Below are 22,572 nucleotides of genomic sequence, written 5' to 3'. Positions count from 1 at the left end.
GATAACAACTTGGCCATGAAAGATGTGAAAGGAAGTCAAAAAAAGCATTGATGAATGGTCTGAGCTGACGTTTACTGAATTTTAGAAGCCCTACAGTTAGTTGCCCTAAGTTGAGCATATCAGTGAACACGGAGGCGTCCAATTCTGGTTCTCAAGGGCCAGAGTACTGTAAGTTTTAAGACTCTCTCTGTTCATATCCAGTTAATTCATAAGGTTGTGTTACCGCTACAGCAGCTTATGAGGTTCAGAGGACTGGTTATGAACAGCAGTAGTAAAACCAGACAAACACAACAGAGCGCAGTGGAATTGGTTCAGAAGTACGGTATATATGTGCTTTATATAAAATGTATAGTACAACTTTTTTTTATTGGAGGTGGAAACTTCAGGCTTATTACCAGTAATTTGACCAACAAAATAACTGCACAGAGAAGGATCAGTGATTCCCAGACTTTTTTTTTTTTTTTAGCCACATCATCCCACAGAATTTGATCCCTGTGGGACATGAACTCGATCTGGGCGACACCTGATAACTCCCCCACTGGATGCTCAAACTGAGCATTCCCCATTTTGACATGGTGAAGGAGCAAATCTACTCTTCAGTGATAGGTTGATTATAGACTAGGGCTGTAGCGATACAATAATCTCACAATATGATACGATATATATCACGATATTCAGCAGACAATACGATTTGATGCACTTTCATGATTTTCTGAAAGATTTTAGAGGAACAGAGTGATTTTGGTGACATTTTGTGTTCCATAGTCTTGTATTTAATCAGTTTTCAGTCGGATTTGATTAACTGAAAATTGACTAAAAGCACCAACTGCACAATACCTAGCTCTGATTGGACATATACTTAGAATATAGACCAAGCAGTAAATAGGCACTTTTATCTCACACCAAATCCGTCTCTGTCTTCTTTTTATCTCCACGTGTGTGGATGACATCGAGACAAGTCAAAAAGAAGTTACCAATCCACAGAGACCTGTAAAACGTAAGACCAGGGCCTACAGTAACCACACCTGAGTTACGACGTTAAATAAAAGCATACAGCTGAATACCAATAGCCCTGAAGCACAGGTTAAATATACCAAATTAAACTCACTATTAGACACTAGATAGGAAACCTTGTAGTTTTTAAATTCCCTGAAATCACCAAAACAAAAAACTGTATCAATCTGTTTTAAAATCAATAGGTTCTGCTTCCAACTGCTATACAATCTCGTCCAGATGAGCACTGTTGGCTTCAGTATATTTCAGCTTCAGAGATACTCAAATCATCCCTGAACTGTCCCCATCCATTCTACTACGGTTGGGACAAGCCTCCTTCTAATGGCAGCTTGAGTCGTAGTTAATGGCTCACTATCCGTATTAACAGTGACGGCTAACAACCTCCTCTTACACCCGAGATTATGTTTTGCCAGAAATATAATGGGTCTGACCTAAGCCCTGTTTTACCTTTTTACTAAAGTCCTTCCACACTTTTTGCTTCAACAAGCATTTTTAGCACAGAGGCTTCCTTCAGCTCTATTGTCCACAGTTTGATTAGCAGTGATATGAGGGTATTTACTAAGAACAATCCATGAACACTTTTCATTCGAACTCAATTTCCTCGCTTTACAGAGAAACTGAAGTTCTTCTGTGTCGAGTTTACACTGTCGATATTGTCTTTAAAGGGGACAAATCTGTTCGTCTTTATCCTATCGTTCAATCAATCTTTATTTGCATAGCCACATCACACACGATAAAGTGATCAAAGTCCTTCACATGTAAAATAGGCAAAAAGAGTGGGGAAAAAACATAACACAAATTGTCAATCAAAATCTTCATTATGAATCACAGCTGATATTTTGACATAATTACAAAGAGATACAACGGAATAATATAAAAGTACACAACGTCTTTTTTTTCATTTAAGCAACATTATTAACGTGGTCTGACTTTTCTTATGAAAACATTCAGTCGTAAAAGTGATGTTGATTTGTTTTAATAATATTTATGACTCAGTCAAACTATTAAGTGAACTACTGTGTACTTTAATATGAGCCAATGCATCCAAAGGCATCTGCCAAGCATTTTGCCTTTGATATTTATTATTTTTAGTTACTTTAGATGAAACACAATAACTCACTCAATATAGAAAAAAAAAATCAATGGACTGGATGTGTAGGGAAAGTTTGAAAACTATTAATTTTATTACTGCTCCTCAGTAATAAAAAAATCACAATAATAACTCAAGCAGTTTGACTACATTAATAAATGGTCAACATCAAGGTCCTGGATTTAAAACAAGAATCTTTGTCTCTCGTCCGTCTCCCAATCAATTCCTCTCGTCCGCCGGAGAGTCTCTGTTACACCCTAAGTTCCCACTGAGTCATTTTATTTCCATATTTATGTAGGCAGCAGCCCCTCCCTTTGATCTGTTGGCTTGTTCAGAGGCTGATCCTGTTATGGCTTGTTTCTGTAAATACTTTGAAGTGCTCCAGGATTAGAAGATTGTGGTCCCAACGCAAAAACAAACAGCTCTTCACACAGATTCATTTATAAGGCCCCTTAAAACATACAAAAAATCATTCAGTAACAGTAGGTGGAAGTTTACTCTGTAATTGTTGGTAATTGCGGAGACGCTGTTTATGGGTCCTGACAGCGAAAGAGCCTGAGTGATTGAACTTGGAGCGCGTTTAGCCTTTGAAACCCGACATCAACCCGGGTTCACAAGAACCAACTGTCTTTCTGCTGACCATTCGGATTGACGTTGGTAAGGAAAGAAATAAGGTCAAAATATGCCACCGTGAAACGTGGCTTACTCTCAAACCGCACATAAAAGATGACATCAGTGTGTCTTTATCATATCATTAGCTTCTCTTCTGCTTGTTTGCTCACATAAACTGTTATTTATTTTACACAAATCCTCAGCTACGCTGCTCGCATATTGTCCTACTTTGACAATCTAAATGCAAACTTATTCTGCTATTTTTACTGAAAGGCAGCCTATGAAGACTGTGTTTATATTTGATGCACAATATGCAACAAAAGTGAACAAATTGATTTTTTTTTTTTGCAGTAACTTTCATAAATCACTGTTCCAGACATTCTCCAGTTACCTCGTTGGTGACCTAATTGCATTCACACAACTTTTTTTTTTAATTTTATTTTTTTTTTTTATTTTAGCAGAAATTATTTTAGTTTTCTTCTTTTCCTACCCAGTGACCAAGCTTTTGGATTCTAAATCAAGTTTGCACAAGTGGGGCAGAAACAAGCCGCCTACATTTGCAATTAATTTGTAACGCAAGGGCACACTACGCAATCGGAGGCCGTGTCTTCAAAGGGAGACGCCCAAAAAACGAGACACTGGACGATGTCCAGAAACTGTGCAGTGGAATCAGACAGACAAGTGACTGTACAGTATAAAAAATGTAAGTTTTAGCACAATGATTTTGTGACTGATTTTTTTTTGTTTAATAATATATTGTTTTGTTTGATTTATTGATAAGAAAAATTTAAGGATGGCTTAAAGTGCAATACAGTAAAATACAGTGGATTATAGTGTTAGACTGAGAGAGTCTGTCAGCAGAACATGCTATGGTCATGTGTGAGGCATATAAAAACATGTTTTATACGAGAGTTTGAGATGTGATGAGTTAAATTATATTTTTACATAGTTATATTTCATGAGCTTACAGTACAGATACACTATAGCTTAATAACACTTTGGTAACAAAAAGAAAAAAAACAAGCATGCTGCAATATTTCATAGTTAGACCCCACTTAATGGTAAAGTAGCCATTTAAAACAAATTAATATGATATATGATATCAAATAACTTAATTCCAAATTATACAGTGACAAATAGGTTCTTTTTGTTGCATGTCTGTAAACATTATGTGCTAAAAAAAAAAGCAAAAATTTGTTAAATTAAATATTAAAGACAAAAAGCAAAATCATCATCAAATAAATGTATTGGGACATTTTTACCCTTTCTTAGGATTAGAAAGAGTGCACATGTGTTGTGCATCAGAGGATTAAATGCAACCAACACCGGTCCACCACAAGTTTCTTAGTAAAAATCATGTTTTTATTTAACCACACTAGCTGGTGTAAACACAACATTTGTGCTGTTATATTGGCTATACTTACCTTTATTGTAGCTAAAGATAAAAGCAAGAAGTGGCAGGACACACAGAGGCTTCATTGCTCTACTCATCTCTGGTGTGTTTGCAGGCCCACAGCACGTCTCACTCCCTGCCTGGAGAATGTTCTGCACAGAAACGGCAGGCGAAACTCAGTATCAAAAAGTGCCAGTTAAACTAAACAAAATGAAAACTAAATTGCAATACTTAGTACTGTATAATATTCAAATCAACTAAAACGTAAAACTTCGATTTAGACCTTTAAAGTAAATTATATTATCATATCATCACCAATTATAATTGATTATAAGGCACATAATTAACTCTTTGAATACTTTAAGGTGTAATGGACATCAGCATTACATGCCACTGTGCAATAAACAAGAGCTACCATTGTGCTAATTAGCAACTAATGTACAAAATAAAGCATGAAACCACTAGCATTTTCATTAGCTTAAAGCTAATTTGTCAAAACACACATATAGAACACATATCGCTCAATAGCTTACAACATTCATCAACTCACCACATTGAGCAATACTTAAAAAAGTAAGTAAGTAGCTTAAATGTTAATTTAGCTTACTTGCTTTAGCAAATGGTGACAGAAAACAACTTCCGAATCTCCGTGCAGCCACTTCCGGTTCGCCGTCATGTCACTTCCGGTCCGCTGTGACGCCCCCTGGTGGAATTCGAGGAATGAATTAAACAACATCATTAAGCTAAAAAGTTTCCAAGAAAGTTCCCACAGTTACAAAGCATTTCTGAACTGCTCTGGCTGTCATTTACCTTTGTTTATGCTAATGTGCCATAGTTATAAATATCAAATGAGATTACCATAAGTTTAGTAACTATATAGATTGAAACAAAAATTGTTGCAATACATTTAAGAGTTTAAACAGATGGCAGCGAACGCTACTCCAGCATGCCAGTTCATAACATGGAGGGAAATTAATTTGTGAGGCAAAATAAATCATGGCTTTCTTCAGTTGCTGTCAGGATATTTCATCCACAATGATAAACTGCAATTTCTGAGGAAATGGAAAGCATCAGCCTCTGTGGGCGTTACCCTTAAAGGCTGGTGGAGACTCATGACACTGAGGAAATCACAAGATCACCTTGCCAGACTTATAGCTGTTAGAGTTTAGCTATCACATATAAACAAAAACCAATAAGTGATTTAAGTTGGCATCTAGGGGCGACACTACTCGTATAATCTATGATGATATTTGCCAACATGGCAAATGTTGTTCAAGTGGCAAAATAAAGACTAAATGAAGACACTTCATTTCTTAATCCTTAAAAAAACTCAGTTACAACCAAAAATAATAACCCACATTTCCTGACCCTTTCAAGTCGAAACTAAAAATAAAAAAAACAAAGCCATTGAAATCAGGAATGTGAACTGGTTCCCAGTCATTATACCTAAACAGTTTCTTCTGCCCTCTCTTTTATGGAAGCCTGTGAAGTGTCACACAAACACTGACCGCAGCTGTTTCATGACATTAATTTTATTGTTGTAACCCCCCCACCCCCCATTCGTTCTTTAATTGGCTTCTGTTTGTATCCTCTTCTCATGTGGTTTGTCTACATTCAGCTTAAATGAATGTATGCACAGACTTGCCTGGAAGAAAGGGAAAGGAGGAAGAAGAAGAAGAAAAAAAAAACACTTGACTCGTGTAAGTTTTTCAGTGGTGGCTGCATAAATGTTGTAGGTCAGAGAAATGATCATCTTTAATTTTGAGGCTGTGAGTCTCTTGATTTTCGCTTGTTGAATGTGGGTGACCTCATCCACTTCATTGCACTTTTCATTGCATGTTTCCTATCCTTTTGCCACTTGCTCTGTGGTATATCGCCTTCATCGTGTGGTCTCTGTCTGACCAAATCACCAAGCTGTGTAAATTGTACATTGGGACAGACAAAGGAGTAGGCTATCATTTTGACTACTGAACGCTGTGGCACAGTTAAGGGGAAAAAAAAACAAAAAAAAACCAAAATGAATGAAACGCCTCGAATGAATGGGATAGAGTAATAATAAACACACAACCACTATCCCTGCTCAAGCTGAATGATAATGTCCATGTGGCTCTTCTTGAACGTGTCCCTTTACAAATTAGACGCACAAAAGGAAGGACCCATTCTGAACCTGCTTACCGTAGCACAAGATGGTTGCGTTTTCCAGTAATGTCCGAATTCAGAAGCTTTAAACAACATCTATTTACCACAACAGGCCGGGGGGAAGTTTGCCATTTTTTATAGCACGCCTAACTATGTGAATAAGCAAGATAAATGCGTATTGCATAGCCAAGAGCCTGTACATAGGAAGTGAAACCCGCAGATTTTATTGTGTTCCTTGGACATGTGTGACTTTACATTCCAGCTTACAACCCGAGACTTGTAAAGATAGTATAACGACAAACACAGACAGCAACCGGAATAAAAACAAGCTGCCTTGAAAAACACGTACACACTCACACACACTCACACTCACATATGCACTGTTTTACTGGAAGAGTGAAAGAGCATTGCGCAGGGAGAAAAAAACATAGTGGGAAAAACAAGTGGGCAAAACCACTTGGGAAAAAAAACACCCCATATTATCAAGGGTGGAGATCTGCCACAAGCACATTCCTGATTTAATACTCACTTCATCCCAAGCTATTTCAATATTGGTAAATACTGTAGCGCATCCACATCGCTAGAGAGCTGGGGGGGATTGCGCTGCACCCAGCAGACATAACACCTCGCAGAAATGAGACAATGCTGCGGTTGCATTGGGAAACGGGAGCGAGCGATCTGTCTAAATGTCTGTCTGTCCGTCCAATTAATCCCCGGCCTCGCGACATGAAGGTGCGTCCCAGCAAATCAAAACCATAATTTCCAGAATTCAATTAAAATACGGGAACTCCTCTACTCCATAAAGATTTATTACACACAGAGTGATAGAATTAAAGTATTTTCTATCAATTTTCATTATCATGGCTCTCTATTACCAAAGAAAAAAGGTCTTTAGAAATAAAATGTATATTACAGTCATGTCAAGGTCTACACCATGATGAATGATGAAGAAGCTGCTGACTTAACAGTCATTAACACCCTCCACCAGTAGGGAAGGCCAAAGCCGCTAAAGGTTGTAGCTAAAGAAGCTGGCTGTTCACACAGTTCTGCAACTGATCCTACTGAAAGGAAGTTAAGTAGAAGGAAAAAATGGGGTTTGCCAGGCACCTATCAAGTCATCTTTCTTCAACGTGAGTGTGTGGGCCATAAGAAAAAAAAATTAAATCTGAATCAAGAATACTTTTTAGCTGGTATCATGTAGTATAGTTTTCCAAGAAATCAAATTTGAGGTTTGTGGTAACACTTTTTTTTTTGAAGAAGTGTGCATAAGACTGACATGATGCTGTCATAAACATGACATTACATCTATTATGAACATGAAGGAGTCTTTATGACTGATGTCATGAAGTGTCATTTGGTAAATAATGACACTTTTAATGCAAAGTTGCTCTAAAAGTTGCATTAAGTCCTTTAAATGTGCCAACTTTGCATTATTTCATAAATAATGACAATTTAATGCAAAGATGGCACTTTTAATGGACTTTTAACGCAACTTTGCATTAAAAGTGTCATTATTTACCAAATGACACTCCATGACAACCTTCATAAACATTCATAAAGACTTCATGTTTATGACAGTGTCATGTCAGTCTTATGCACCTTTTCAAATAAAGTGTTACCAAGATTTTTAATATGCGCTACACTATTATCAGCACAAATGCTTTAAATATATCACTGTGAGTTTAATGTGTCTATACAATACGTTTTTGAATTCAGAGTTCATTTACTAAAATAAATGTGAGATGTTACTGTACAGCAACGTTCATTTTCTGTTGTTTACATTTAATTGGCTCCAAACAGAGGAGGTCAGACCATTTACATTTTTTCCACACAGCTTGCTCCACAGATTTTTTAATATCTATAAGGAAATTTGTGGTCTTCTAATTGCACAGTATTGTCTTCATCCTGTAGCCCTGCCATGCCCTCATCAACATCATTTTTGAGCCAGTCAAACAAATGCCCGTACTTGCCTAGACATTCCCATGAGCTACTTTCTGGATTCAACAACTTTTATAAACCTGGCTCGTCGATTGGTCTTCAATGGTCATCTTGCACAACGAAGGTAACAGTGGTCTAGGATTCCTTGTGTTTATGTCTGTCTGCGTATGGATTTGTGGAGCCCAAAACTCTGTAGAAATGGTTTGGTGATCTTCTGCAGCCAAATATGCGTAAACAACTCTGTTTGAAGCCCACATAAATCTCTCTGGTTTACGTTACACTTCTACAAAGCTCAGTGTAAAACAGATAGATCTGTGTTTTTAACTCAAACAGGCGCCCACTCACATCTGATTGCGATTTTTTCGAACCAGACTCCAATTTCAGCTGTTGATCCCGGAATTATTCATATATTTAGAAAGGACTGGCACCGAACGTAATATCTGATTTGTTGTTTTTATTTAAAAATGTGACCCCCAACAAAAATATATAAAATCATTCCTGCATTTTTGTTTTTGTGCAGAAACTATAACAACCGCCATATTTTTTCTTCTTTGATGGCAACCAACCAAACCTTGTCTTTGATAATCTTGAGAAATTGTCTTCTTTTTAGTCCGTCCGACGGCTCAAGTGTTTAATGACTCTTCAAATGAAAATAATCCACCAGTACAAAACAAATATCTTCTCATATTTCATTGTTAGCTCTCAGATACAAAGAAATAAGTGTGTAATATTATTACAGCCAAATCACATATTAAAAAAAGAAAAATGTTGGTTAATTCTTACTAAATCAAAGGAAATGTTCCAAGAGTTTCAGATTGGACTTTTCATATTACTTTTTTGAGGCTTTTATTCATCTTAATTGCATTATCTTAACATTCACTCTTGTCTAAATAGAGTTTATGTGTAGCGTTACTGTCTATTGCTTATTCAATCTAGAGAAATTGTGGGTATGCTATTACTTTAAGAAATAAACAAACTGCTCTCTCGGAATAAGAATCACTTGGTCACTAAGTCCAAGAATCAGCAATGAAATATTAAAACATTTTAACTAAACTCATCATTAATAACGGACACGAAAAGAAAGAAATAACGTCTCAGACTATGAACGCGCAGGGCCAGAAAGTGGAGGCAGAGAAAACAAGCGAGAGACAAACAGCCTCCGAGGGTGAAAGGTCAAAACTCTGACACGTGCAGCAAGTTGAACCTTTCACTTCTGGCGGAGATCACTGCTGGGAGGCCTGGAGGAGAAGTACTTTATTGTTCTGGGTTACGAGCTTCTCGCCAACACTGTCAGGAGCTCCAAAATCACTCCCTCACACACACAGACACACACACACAGACACACACACGCACACACATGCCGTGGGTCATTCGGGGTTGCCACAGTCAGATAGAGTCCGGGCTGGCCTGGGCAGATTTTTTCCCCCCTGGTAAAGTCTTTATCCCGAACGCCTCGCCAGTCTATTCCAGGAAGCCTGGTAAAATGGAAAAGACGAAGTGGGTTTAACTTTGGACTGTTTCATGGCGCGAGTTAATGTATATGAAAAGCCGTCACCTCATAAACCAATACAGATCTCCTCCTCATGCACCTACTTAATGTACTCACTTTTTCTTTTTCAAGAATCCATCGAGACAATGATTTTACTTAAATATCTATAAACTCACTTGAAAAACTCGACTTCAAAAGCAAACAATAAACAAAAATGTATACAGTCCAGGTCATCACCCCTCCCTCCAGTCTGTGTGTTTCTTTTTTTAGATTGAGGCTGATTGAACGCACCAGTTCCTCTTCCATGGCAACGCATAACCAGGTGACATCATAGAGAAGGAGGGCGCTGAGAAGAACGTGTCTAAACTCTAAACGGATCAACAAGGTTTGAGCCCTTATCAGGTAGGTCAATCAGAAAGTAAAACCTTCGTAAACAGGATTCATTTGAAGTAAAGAAAGTAAATAATGATAGGAGACATTCATGAGGGGATGAATCCTTCACGACGACATTCACACGTGGGTGAAATCTTAATGTTTTTGGAAAAACTGAGAATCTCCATGCTTTTGTTTCCAGATTAATTTTATTTCCAGAAAGCTGTGCAGCAAGGGGCAACCTTTAGCCTCGATAGCAGCTAACAGTTTCCAGTTGCACGATTCTCACTTCCACCTACCCTAAATATCCGGCGTTCCTGGGCAGGCTGACGAGCGGTCTTTACCGGCCAACGTTGTCAAGGCAACAAAGGAACCCAAAGCTACTTCCTTTTTTCACTTTAACATGCGAACAGCAACTGCATAGGTGTTAGCACATCATTGCTAGCTCCTCATTAAGAAAAGGAGCCATTGGTTCCCACAAAACGTCGAGGGCTCTGAGGACTGGACTGTACGTGTTTCAGGACGGAGCCACACCCGTTGCTCATCGAGAAGAACAACTTTTACAACCATTATGTCAGTCTGTACAGTAAAATCGGAAAACATTGCGAGATTTGCCACTAGTTGCTTTTTGATGGAGCTGCTGAATACTTGTAAAATATATTGACAAAGTCTTCAACTAGCAACGCTATTTCGCAAGATAGATTTGTCTTTGACACGGATAGTGTAATTTCATGTATGATTTCATGGCATGGGATATTGTTACATTACTAGTATTTTTAAAATAATCTCTCTGCTAATGTATATTTTACATGCGAGTGGTGGATAGAACGTCTAAGTAGTGGATACTAAAACCTAGAAATTGTCTTCTAACATAATTCACAATAAAGTACACACACAAAAAAAACCCAGCATTGGATAAGATGGACATTAGGAAATATAATTCAATACGTCAAACTTTAAAATTTAAGTGAGTTGTTTTGTCTCAGTCTGTATCTAATGCAAATCTTCAAAACCAGATCCCCATCAAATCTGACCACAATCTGGGCTTTAACTTTAAGTGCTGCTCATTGATTTATAATAAACTCTGGTAAGTGTCAGTCTGAGAGGTAGCAGAGAGGAGTGCGATGATGATAACCTCAAATGAATTCTCCTCTCTCCACCCTCGTCCGCAGTTTATTAGTTTAGGCCAGAGGCCACTTGTAGCCTTGCAGAGTGGACGGTAATTGTGTGCGTGCTCCTTAAGCACCGACCGCAGCAATAATAGACTGAATTATACAATAAATTCCCTCCAGATGTGCTCCCTCCACACCCAAACATCCACTCCAATTTGACAATTCGCACAGCCACAATCTGCGCAAGGAGGCCTCTGTCCACACATACACACACGCGCGCTTTTACAAATGCACATACAGAGATGAAGTGGCTTAGCTGCGGTGTTTGCACTGTCAGATTGTTTCCATGCTGGTGTTAGCTCGCTGCGTTTCCTCACTGCTGGTGTAATTACAGGTCGTATTAGCTGATAGTGTTTGGCTAACCTCCTAATAGATGTCCTCCTGAAACTTAACAGAGTCCGTTCAATAATAAGCAGCCTTTTTTTTGGGAACCCAGAACGGAATTATACGCTCCAGATACAAAGGCAAGCGCTTGCAGTGTAATTGCTCAAAAGCAAACAGACACAAAGCTCATAGATATATTGTGAGACTTTAAATCAAAAGAGCAAATTTCATACGCGGAAAACGCTTGTAGTGAGAGTACTGTGTGTGTGTTTAGTGTCTACAGGAATCTTCCCATCTATTTCTGTCCTACAGGGGCGGCAGGAAATGAGGAGGATAAGGACAAGAAAACGAAGAGAGAAGGAACAGAGTGGTCAGAATAATTATAACGTACGCTGGTGCTGAAATGTGAGTCAGATTTCCGGAGGGGGAGGCGGAGGGGGTCAGTCCACATTTTTTATGTTTACCTCGGTCTAACATCATAGAAACTGAGTTTCGTATTTTTGTTTTATGCCTAAATATTGCCCGGCGGAGAGTTTTGAGTTCTGCTGATGCAGGAGGACGTTGAGAGAAAGAGAGATAAAGAAAGAAAGGAAGAAAGAAAGGAGCGGGAGAGAGAGAAAAAGAGAGAGGACCGACAGCTAGACTGGCAACCACAGTTTCTTTCACTGTCTGCTGGTGTGTTGCTGGTCTTGGCTGGTCTTGGCACCAGTGCCACCCAGTGTTCAAGCGTGTGAGAAATCGACATCAAAAGGGCCTGAGTGGGCGATTCCACAGTGGTGGGAAAAGTCTCACAACCTGGATTCACTGTATGGGCTAAGTCCATGAATATAATGGAATACAAAATCCATGATTATGATTGCCATTAGATGGTGATTATATTATACAATAAGGTGTAAACAGTGACCTTTTACCTGTACTGCAGATCTGTAAAAAAGCTTTAGAAGAATCATTTTAATTTTATTTGCTGCAGCATAATTTAACACTGAAATATTTGCAGCAGTTTTTTTTTTAAAGGAAGCTTTGTTTTTTTTTTATTTTTTGTTTTACCTCACTATATTGGCAGTATGTTCTCTTGTCTTGCCCATTTTGAAAAGTGTCAAGCAGAAACAGGCCTCTGACTCCACTTATTTAGTTTAACGACAAAGGGAAATAAGAAGACACATATTAATAAAATTTATAAACACAACCTAAAAAAAATATAAGATTAGATTATTCTTGTGGCTGTGTCAAAATTGCGCTCCCAATCATGATGTCATCGACTTATTTTGTGGAAGCTATTATTATTATTGTGAGAATATTCATCATCAATAAAAGAGTTGTTTATTTTAAGGCCTTTTACCTGCAAATATTCATTCAAAAAGCATTAAGTAAAATTTTAAGCACCAGTATTAAAACTCTCGTATTGTTGATAAGTTGGTAAAAAAAAAAATGGCGCCAAGAAGTATCACTCATCAAAAATAAATAAATAAAAGTAAATTACAAAATTAAATCTTACTTATATGTCACATCGGTAATTGAAGCAGTGTACATTTCTTTTTTAGATTATTGCTCAAATAAACTTTTGAAATACTTTTTGGTTTTCCCACACAGTTTGAATGACAATTATTTTTCAAATATATTGCACAAGTCCTCTACTCGCTTATCCCCTCATGCCACGGCTTTGTCAATAGGAAAAAAAAAAAAAATGTCGCAACATAATGTAAGCTGACAGTGTTTTTCTTTGCAACGCTGTCACACGGGGGAGGTTGTGTTTGCCAGGAGGGAGGCTGGCCGTAGTAATCAGTATAGGCAGACTAATTTGTCCGCAGACATATTCCAGAGCACCAACTCCCTTGTGCTTTGCTCAACCTGTTGTCCCAGGTGGCTTCAATGCTTGAATGACCGTTTTACCTGCTCTGGAGCTGAAACGCCGGAGAGAGAAGTAATTCAAATTACACGTCATAACAGGAAACAGGAACAGGAAAGAGAGTTGGCGAAGCAGAGCATGGGTCCAGGTGCACGGTTTTGGCTGGAGTGGTCTCCGCGGCTCTCCTCTCTCTGTAAGGCGCAGGCGGGAGGGTGGCTGCTGGTAGCTGCGGCCTTTTCATCGCCCAGCGTCGTTATCAACCCCCCCGGGGTCTGTTTCGCTGCTCCTGTGGCCGCTGCTTCGTGGGCCGCCGTAATAAATCAGGCCGCGAAGCTCCCTGGCGGATGTTCCCCGATAGCTGCTCACGCCGAAAAAGGTTAAACTGAAATATCAGCAACACTGTTCGCTTCTTTTATTGCCGGTGAAATTAGCCCCGCGAGACGAGCCGCTGCAGTTTTTCCTCACACCTTCCCCTGTCCTGCTGTTCGCTCATGTTTTTCGAGCTGCGTTTCTCATGGATATTTAATCGCCGCGTTGAAGAGGAAAGATGGTCTGCCTAACAGCTGCTTTGATTTATTAAGTTCACCCTATAATAATTGCCTGCGAGACAGTGCCCCTTCACCCTTTCCGAGCTCCCTCCTGGAAAATCTACAAGCGAAGTTTTCTGTCTGTACGGAGAGGGGAACGATTTAATTTACAGCCATGCTGCTCAGTTTAGAACATGATGGTGGGGGAAAAAATTACGCCGAGCTTGCCCCAGTGAGCCATATTGTAAAACAGATGAAATAAGAGACTAAAATTAGACATTTTTAGTCACCAAAACATTCAGAGCTCAACAGGGGCGCCAGTAGGAAGTTTTGTGACGTGGCGGGCGCCGGTTAGGGTGGGGGGGCACACCGAAGCAGAAGTTTTCTGTGGATGTATCACTGGTGCCGAGTCTGGAATTTATGTCTGCGTGCTAATAATACAAAATATCATGACATTAAAAACAGCAACGAGTTTAAGTTTGTGTTTTCAACATGTTTTTTTTGTTGTTGTTTTATCAGAATTTCATTCTTAAAAACATGATGCAGGTGTTAGGGGTGATGTGATGGACAAAAACACATGAATGTTCGCATTCATATGGCATTTGAATGGAGGAACTCGTTTAAAATTGTTCTAGATTGATCTGGAATCACAATCTGTCAAATTTTAGAGTCGAGTGACTCCAACTGGATGAGAACCATTTTTAAATTTTAGTCCCACCTTCCTTCACTTCCAAACTGGATGAGTCCATATCACCGCACATGCTACCATGTGATTTAGAAAGAAAAACAAGCTTCTCTTAATGTCATTTCTTCAGTCGCACAGCTTGCATCAAGGAACTGAATTTGAAAGAGCTCACACCTGCTGTGGCCAATTAGCAGCACTGGAAACCTGTGGAAACAACATCCTGGAGGTCATTTTTAATCAAATGCCCCATTTTTGATTTGCTCTGCCCGTTTCCAACATAATCAGGCCCTCCTGCTTACAGGTACAAAAAAAGGGAACAAACAGTATTATGCTTTTATGGCGGTATAGTTGGTAGGTGAGGTTTTACATCGCCCCCGCTGCTGATCCGGATACAGGAAGTGTTCGTTTCCAACAGGTTACCAGTTTGAAAGAAAGAGGATGCTGTTTGGGTATTTTTGCTCGAGTGGTCGTCTGCGAACTTCGTCACTGGGAGCCGCTGTGACCTCTTGGGTGGTCGTGGCAAAAGCCAGAGATGCCCTCACTGTGTTTAATCTTTGGAAGATATTTATTTGCTTTGTGAATGATTATGCGTGGTGGAAAGTCCCATTAGTTCCAGCGTACCGCCGGTTACAGGGGCCCGTTTGTCCTGTTAGACTGCGGCCGGCTGGTCGGTCGGTCGGGTCGTCCCTTCCAGACCAACATCCAGACGCCGCCCATCCAAACTTCGCCTTTTGCCCTGTGCTGGACGGTTCACATCTCACCAGGGCAGATCGCTCAAAGCCACACTGGCATCACATCAGCAAACAGAGCCTCGAATTAGTCCGCTCTTACATCAAATATTTTCGCAATTCAAAACTTTAACCTCTGAGTGAACCGCTGGAGGAAGCACGGTTTAGAATATTGACTTTATTAATTTTTGGTTTGCACATTTTGTTGTTGGATCACCAGAGTTTATTTTACGTTTTTATATATTTTTTTTGAGTTGCTTTTTTTTTTTTTAGCTTACACATGTGAGCTCATCCGCGAGGCCTGGCCTCATATGGCAGCCATTACCTGCGCACGTGCTCCCGTCTGAAGGCTGATCCACTGGGTTAAACAAATCCAGGCGGCGCACCGTGGCCCCGCCAGGAATCACATCCATACATCAGCTGAGGAACAGCCGACATGGCAGGGTTAGAGCCGGCTACTGTTAGCCCGGCTCTTATCTCTGATCTGCTAACACCAAACATATTAGAGCCGCTTGAGTTAAAAAGGGGGCTGAATCAAATTCAGCCAAATGTGTGTCGGAGATTTTGGATGGAGGAGGGAAAAAAAAAAAAAAAAGAGAGCTCCTGAGTTTTCCTCTGGAAGCCTGTGACACAAATCATTTCTCATGGATGAAGTTCCAAACAAAGCAGCGTATGGACTGGAATTTTGCAATTATCCACAGCGAAATGCTTTAACAAGCAGTTTGGTGTGAGACGGGGCATGAGCACGTAGCCGCCTCCCAGCAGGAACGGCGCGCAACTGACAGTCGGGCCGAGTTCGTGGAGCCCAGATATGATTCCTCCCCGAATCATAAGCGCGTGAGATTCCATTTATGTTTATTACATTTCCTGTTTCTCACTTCATCACGTTGGAATTGAAAGTGACAGGGTAATTATCATTTCACCCTAAATTGATCCCAATCCATGTGGGCTGGCTCCAAACATGGAGACATAAGACGGTGGGGGGAAGAAAGAAAGGAAGAAAGAAAGGAAAAAAAAAACGAGAGAAAGATGGAAGACGGAGCAGGGGGAAAAAGAGAAGCAGAATAAGGACTCTGGGAGCATTTGGCGATGGTTCAGTCATCTGTAAGACGTATCGCTTGAAGGGTGGAGAGAGATGCGGGGGGAAAAAAAAAAGGAAGAGGGAAACGTTTGGAGAGATTGCGTTGCGGGTGTTCCCTTGATGTCCCCCTGACAGGAACCAGATTTGGGAGCCGTGCGGCGTCGGCACTTTGGCTTTTTATTCGTCTGGCTCCACCGGGTTTTTCCTGGCCCGAGAAGGGCTCGGTTCGGAGACGCCGTGGCCCACTCGTGGAGCCAGTCTGTAGTTTAAGTGAGAATAACAAATGCTAGAAAAAAATAATAGGACCTACAAAAAGAAAGCGAGCGGAGCAGCACAATCCTACTATTGTTCATGTTAGCTAAGCAGAAAGCAGAGTCCAGCCACATCTCTGGGACGTTTTACTGGCTCTAATAAAGAGTGTGTGGTCCCCGTTTCTGGAGCGGGCTCCCAGACTGACTGATATGCTCTACAGTAATATTGGATGGTTCCGTATCATGTACTTTGAATAGTATAACTTGGCACAGCTCAGATTGGCCCCGTCGCTCCCTGAGCTTTTGTAACGTTACGGCGGGGTCAGAGGACCAAATGGTGGCATGGAGAGGTGAAGGGGTGAATACTGAATGATAAAGGCGACTGGGAAAAGCTTCTCCACAAAGAAAGGGTGGTTTTATATGGTGTGAGACAGGGCATGCCTCACACCATATATAATTGGGATGTGGCTCATCATCCAGGGAGGCATGGATTGGGGGCAGCTCACTGGAAATGAGTTTTCCATGGTCAGTGAGGAGTGTTGTGCACAATGTAAGGGAATATGGATGTACGCTACAGCTAGCTGAAGTAAGTATCTCATTTGAAATGTAGTATTTTGTAATTAATTTTGGTTGTTTCACTTTTGACAGTTTTGGCAACATAACGGTTTCCTCTACTGCTGGATATTTCATGTTGACTATGTGTCAATTTTCCACATATGAGGAAGACGTTTAATAACGAAAGATTACAAAGATTTTCTATACTTTGATCATTATCTACATTAAAAACGGTGATTACGTGACTCCATTAAACAACATCTACCGACAGAATGTCAGTTAATATACTTTGGTTTATTTGGAGGTCATTATCTGTCAAATGTCATTCATTTAATTGGACTCGGGTTCAAACAGGGGATTAGAATCAAAATAAATCCAAACGTATTAACATAAAGCTTCAGAAAACTGGAAAATAAAACTTCATTATAGGTTAGTCTTTTGACTTTAGCTTCTACATATTTTATGAAATACTTAACTACCAAAAAATAACTTAAAATGCATATACTGATATATACTGATGGCGATGCACACCTGGGACATTATAAATGCAAGAACTTATGAAAACATGATGAAAAATCCTTGTTGCTACATATTGTCTGTTTTCAAATTCATTACTTTAAACAGATTTATTATTATTATTATTGTAACACTTTGAACATTTATCTTGAAATAATTACACTGACATATATTAGCTTTGGGGTTTGTGTCACAAACCATTTAACGATAAAATACTGAAGGAGGATTCTGATTAGACACTGTGCTAAAGGTCTATTTTACTACTTTTTTGCATCTGGACCGACTTAGATCAGCTACGCTTCCAAATCTCTAACACAGACTGTAGAATCTGGACTGGATTATCCTACACTGAATATGGTTTCTTAAAAAAGTCCCAATAACTGACACATTTATTTGGTTTAAAAAAATAATTTAAAAAAATCCCCAAAGTAGGAGTTTCAAGTCTTTATTTGACATCTTAAACAGATGTTTTAAAAAAAACAGGGGTCCAGTTTAAGCTGGTCAAGACACCAGTTTGAGGGTTTAGAGGCCAAAAAAAACATCGAAATGTCCCTTTTTATTCTTTATTGATCATGCAGTTTTTTTCTCTGACTTCTCTGTCGGTCAAAAATCTAAACTATCAATAAGTTGTTTAAAAAAAGTCACTTTGGATGTGGCAGAGATAAAGAATACTTTTTTCATTTTCTGTATATTTGTATTATTTGCAGCAGACAGAATGACTAGTTGATGTTAGCTACTTAATCATCAAAAGCTGTTATGTCACAAGATTTTGGAATATCCCTAACTTTCTGTATATTTACAAAAGAATACGCGTGACCCCGAAAAAGTCAAATTATTACTTAAGTTAAAGTACTGGATTATGTGCCTTCAAAAAAATGCACAAGTGTTGAAACCAGCGCTTTTCTAGATCCCAAAAGATGCTTTACGATTTCGCTCATCATTCATTCCCCACTCAGTTGCATTCGGCGGTGGAAGCGCGGCTGCCATTCTGCACCTGCGGTCCCTCCAGACAACCACAATCACACCAACATATTTATACATGGGGAACCGTGGCGGTTTCAGACCAGATTTACCAAAACAACACAAAACAAAAGCGTGGAACAAACAACAACACACAAAAAGGGACAATATTTCAATATTTCAGGGAGCAATTAGTTACGGTTTCTGTGTCAACACATATCATAAGAAATTGATTTAGTGTAATCTTTCCAGTACAGCGGCCGGCACTGGTTCTACAGGGGCACTGGCCGCTGTCCAGAACGATCCATGATGCTGGGCGAAGTATTTTGTCCAGAAACAAATATTGCCCAGGCATGGATTTAAACCAGTGACCTCATATTAAGTAGCTAATTAGTGAGCTCTAAAACTAATCTTTGAGGGAAACTTTTCACCCTGGATATTTTAGTTGTTTATATAAGTTCACTGAAAAAAAAAGTAGAATTTAATACAACAAACCAGACACACTTTTTTTGTTGTTTCTCTACTCAAAGGAGTTTTTTGTTTTGATTTGCTCTCATAATAATATGATTTGTTGGACTGTATTTGGTTAAAAAGCATACTTCTTTTTTCAGTTGTCACTGTTTGTCCTGTTAATTTGTTTTGAAATTATTTTGTAGACACCTATGAACTTTGTCCAAATTCTGTCATAGGGTTGAAGAAAACAACTCAAAGGCAAAACCACAAAAACACGGATTTGAGAGGTTTAATCATATATTAAACTTTAATAAAAAGTATCATATCGCTAAAAGTATCGGTATCGGTGATAAAGGCTCTGTATTGGATCGATACCAAAACCGTAGTATTGTATTTCTCTAATACGTACCTATGAGGCAACGCTAGTCGAAAAAAAAAATCCTTCTTCTTCTTCTTGCAACCCGTTTACAGCTGCATATCGCCACCTACTGCACAGCGGTGGAGTGTGCAATTTTACAGTGTGTTGGAATAAAAGACGCAAACTACACAAAGATGATCAACAGAAGTAATGATCGCCATACTCGGTTTCAACTAAACTGTACAAGTAAATTTACTTTGTTGTTGCCCACCTCTGATTATATGTAAAGGAAATGTTATCAGCTGCAACTTCAGATTATAAGATGATAAACACTGAAGTCAGAGAACATACATGTGTTTTGTGTTTGTTTAAAAGATGCAAAAAAAAATCAAAAATCAAAAACAAGGCCAGCACCTACAAAATTATTCTCTATCCTTTAGTTTTTTTTTTAATCCTTAACATTATTCAGCGTTAAAGCCTGGTTTTGCATCACACACACACACACACACTCACGCATTCATGTGCCTGGCTTCTCCCGTGTGGCGTACAGAAACACACAGTTCGGCCTGTGCTTAATCAGCTCTGTTTTGAAGTGTTCCCCGCTCGCTTTTTCCAGCACAGCCCTCGCAAAAGAAAAACGTCTGGACGTGGGTGGCTTCGCTGGGTCACTGAGCCCACAGAGTGGAGCATTTCATAAGAAAGGGCCCACTTAATTCTGAGCCATACATCGCGTTCGCTGATTTACATGCGGACAGCTATCATTTTGTGAAGGCCCTGACAGTGATAAATGAGGTGTTTTACCTAATAGGTAATAAAAACAAATTACAGGTCTTAAGAGAAAGGATGTTCTTCATTTGGCTCTGTTTTCTGTCTTTCGGAGGGCAGGGGCCAGATTGTTTCCATATGATTGTACCCTTCATTTGTTAAGACTGCAGACAGAGATTAATAACAGCATTCGCCGATGACCAATCTATACTTCGCCTTCAGGTTAATTGAAGGAAAAACGGTCGGAACGACTGGGAATGGAGGATAAATGACTGCTTTTATTTCCCCTGCTTTTTTTATTCCTAAGCTATGCATCTGCGTCGAGCAATAATATCCGTCATTTTTTATTATTATTATTTTTTTAATTCTGTTAATATTTCATTCCCTTTGATTCACATTCTGCTGTTAAAAATAGTCGTTTGCACCGTTTTCACATGTTTAAGTTTATTAATTACAGGAAACTAAAATCCCTGCGCTATTAAAACTTGACGGCGAAACATTAACACATAAGTGATATTTACATCCCCCTGGCTGTGTGTTCAGCATAAAAAACATTGTAGTAATGAAAAACATTGTAGTAATGAGACACATGCACACACACACACACACACACACACACACACACACACACACACACACACACACACACACACACACACACGCACACACACACACCCCTACACACACACACATACACACCCCTACACACACACACACACACACACAAATCCTCCTCTGAGAAAACAGAACATTTTCGCCGTAAGACTGTAAATAATTTAACGTACAAAGAGCCTGAACGAAGAGGCCGTGTGACTGCCGCCCCTGTCCGTGATCCATCATGCACTCTAAAATCGAATTAGCGAAACTATAAACAATCTACTTATGGTCAGCTGGGATTTGGAGGGTTTTCTCACCGGGTGAGATTCTGACATTGAACGTGAAATGACAAATTACAGTCCAGAGACATGAACAAAAACGGCGCTCTGCTCTGACCAGCACGTTTTTTTTGTTTTTTTTTTAAATATAAGAAAACAATATTTTCTCACACAGTACTTAGTAGGTGAGGGCGTGTTATTCTTAACCGGTTTGAATCACTACTGGACTCTGCAATTCCCACAGAGCTCGTATATAAGCTCTCTCAGGTTTCTTCAGCTGGGTGTGAAAAGGTTTTTCCTCCCGGTGCGATGCGAGCCAGACGGAGGACAAGTCGCCTTTTATGTCCCGGCAACACGGACCCGACCCAACGCATCGCAGCGACGAGGAAAGCCGCAACATCCCAGGTTTTTGTTAGCAGAAATCCAAACATTGTGCAGCGCATCAAGCCTCCTTTACTGTGATAGTTCTTCAAAACGCCTCAAGCTGATGCTGACTGACTGGAGAGCACGTGTGATAACTTCAGTTTTACAATTTTGTGTTGGGTTCAGAGCTGGACTTTGACTGGACCATTCTAACACATTTATAAGCTAAACCATTCCATTTCTACTGTGTGTAAGGTCCTTTTACCTCCATGAATCGTCCTGTCAACCTGTACCAGCTATGCTGAGGAAAAGCACGATGCGGCCACTACCATGCTTCACAGTGGGTGTGGTGTAATTAGGGGGATTTTTTAAATTTTATTATTTTGATAATTTCTGTGTTCCCTACATGGTTTCTGCTAAAGTGGAAACAACTTTTTTGGGCCTTCTTTCTTACTTTTGGTCAAAGAGTGACAACAAATTCTACCACCTGAATAGGCAGAACCGGGAGGTTCTGTACAGATCCTCCAGAGTTACTTGGTTGATTCTCTGGGTTATACTGTCCTGGTTCAGCTTTTAGGTGGATGGTCATGTCTTGGTAGGTTTGTATTATTTTTCTGAAAGTGAATAAACGTGGAGCCCTATTTTCTAATTAAGTGACAACTGAAGGTAACTGGTTGCACCTGATCTTATCGTAAGCTACCAAAACACAAAAAAAGCACCACACTTTGAGTTTTATTTACATGTGCAAAAATGAAAAACTACCCATCATTTTTGTTCATGTGCATTTTTGTTTATCTGCGAATGTATAAACTGCACAATTATCCATGACTTTATGTTCCTCTGCCACAGTAAATGATCACAAACTGATGGACTTTGAGTGTTTTTTTTTCTCATTTTGTTGTCAATTCTGCCAAATATTCAACTTTCTCACAGTCCTGTTCCATTCATAGCAGCCATGCATTCCGATAAAATAAACACCTGCATGACACCATGCTGGTTTCAGCAGGTTCAGGTAATGTTGTGCTTAGTTTGTAATAACGACTCACAGTTTTTCCCCTATTGTGAG

General features: G+C 39.5%; 1 protein-coding gene and 1 long non-coding RNA gene across 5 annotated transcripts in view; one reads left to right on the top strand and one right to left on the bottom strand.

Moving 5' to 3' along the window:
- Window positions 1–5,667, bottom strand: part of runx2b (RUNX family transcription factor 2b) — a 99,715-nt gene extending 94,048 nt beyond the window's left edge. Inside the window, exons 1-2 of one of the 3 annotated variants that reach the window (XM_008398276.3) lie at window positions 4,717–5,667; window positions 4,141–4,261 (exon numbers count right to left, since the gene is read on the bottom strand). In XM_008398276.3, the coding sequence (XP_008396498.2) occupies window positions 4,141–4,261; window positions 4,717–4,848 (253 nt within the window). In that variant the 5' untranslated portion in view covers window positions 4,849–5,667. The remainder of the gene's footprint in view (window positions 1–4,140; window positions 4,262–4,716) is intronic. The other 2 variants (XM_081602172.1, XM_008398272.3) reach the window with 2 other exon arrangements.
- A 2,261-nt stretch (window positions 5,668–7,928) lies between these two features.
- Window positions 7,929–22,572, top strand: part of LOC103457848 (uncharacterized) — a 30,225-nt gene continuing 15,581 nt past the window's right edge. The window contains exons 1-3 of one of the 2 annotated variants that reach the window (XR_532487.3): window positions 7,929–8,310; window positions 9,946–10,077; window positions 11,856–11,948. This is a non-coding gene — a long non-coding RNA (uncharacterized LOC103457848). The remainder of the gene's footprint in view (window positions 8,311–9,945; window positions 10,078–11,855; window positions 11,949–22,572) is intronic. The other variant, XR_014085595.1, reaches the window with a different exon arrangement.

The sequence above is a fragment of the Poecilia reticulata genome, chromosome 21 (assembly GCF_904066995.2).
Source record: "Poecilia reticulata chromosome 21, P_reticulata-male-v2, whole genome shotgun sequence".
NCBI classification, from domain to species: Eukaryota; Metazoa; Chordata; class Actinopteri; order Cyprinodontiformes; family Poeciliidae; genus Poecilia; species Poecilia reticulata.
Note: the sequence above shows the minus strand (reverse complement) of the source record. Positions and strands in the feature narration are given on the sequence as shown.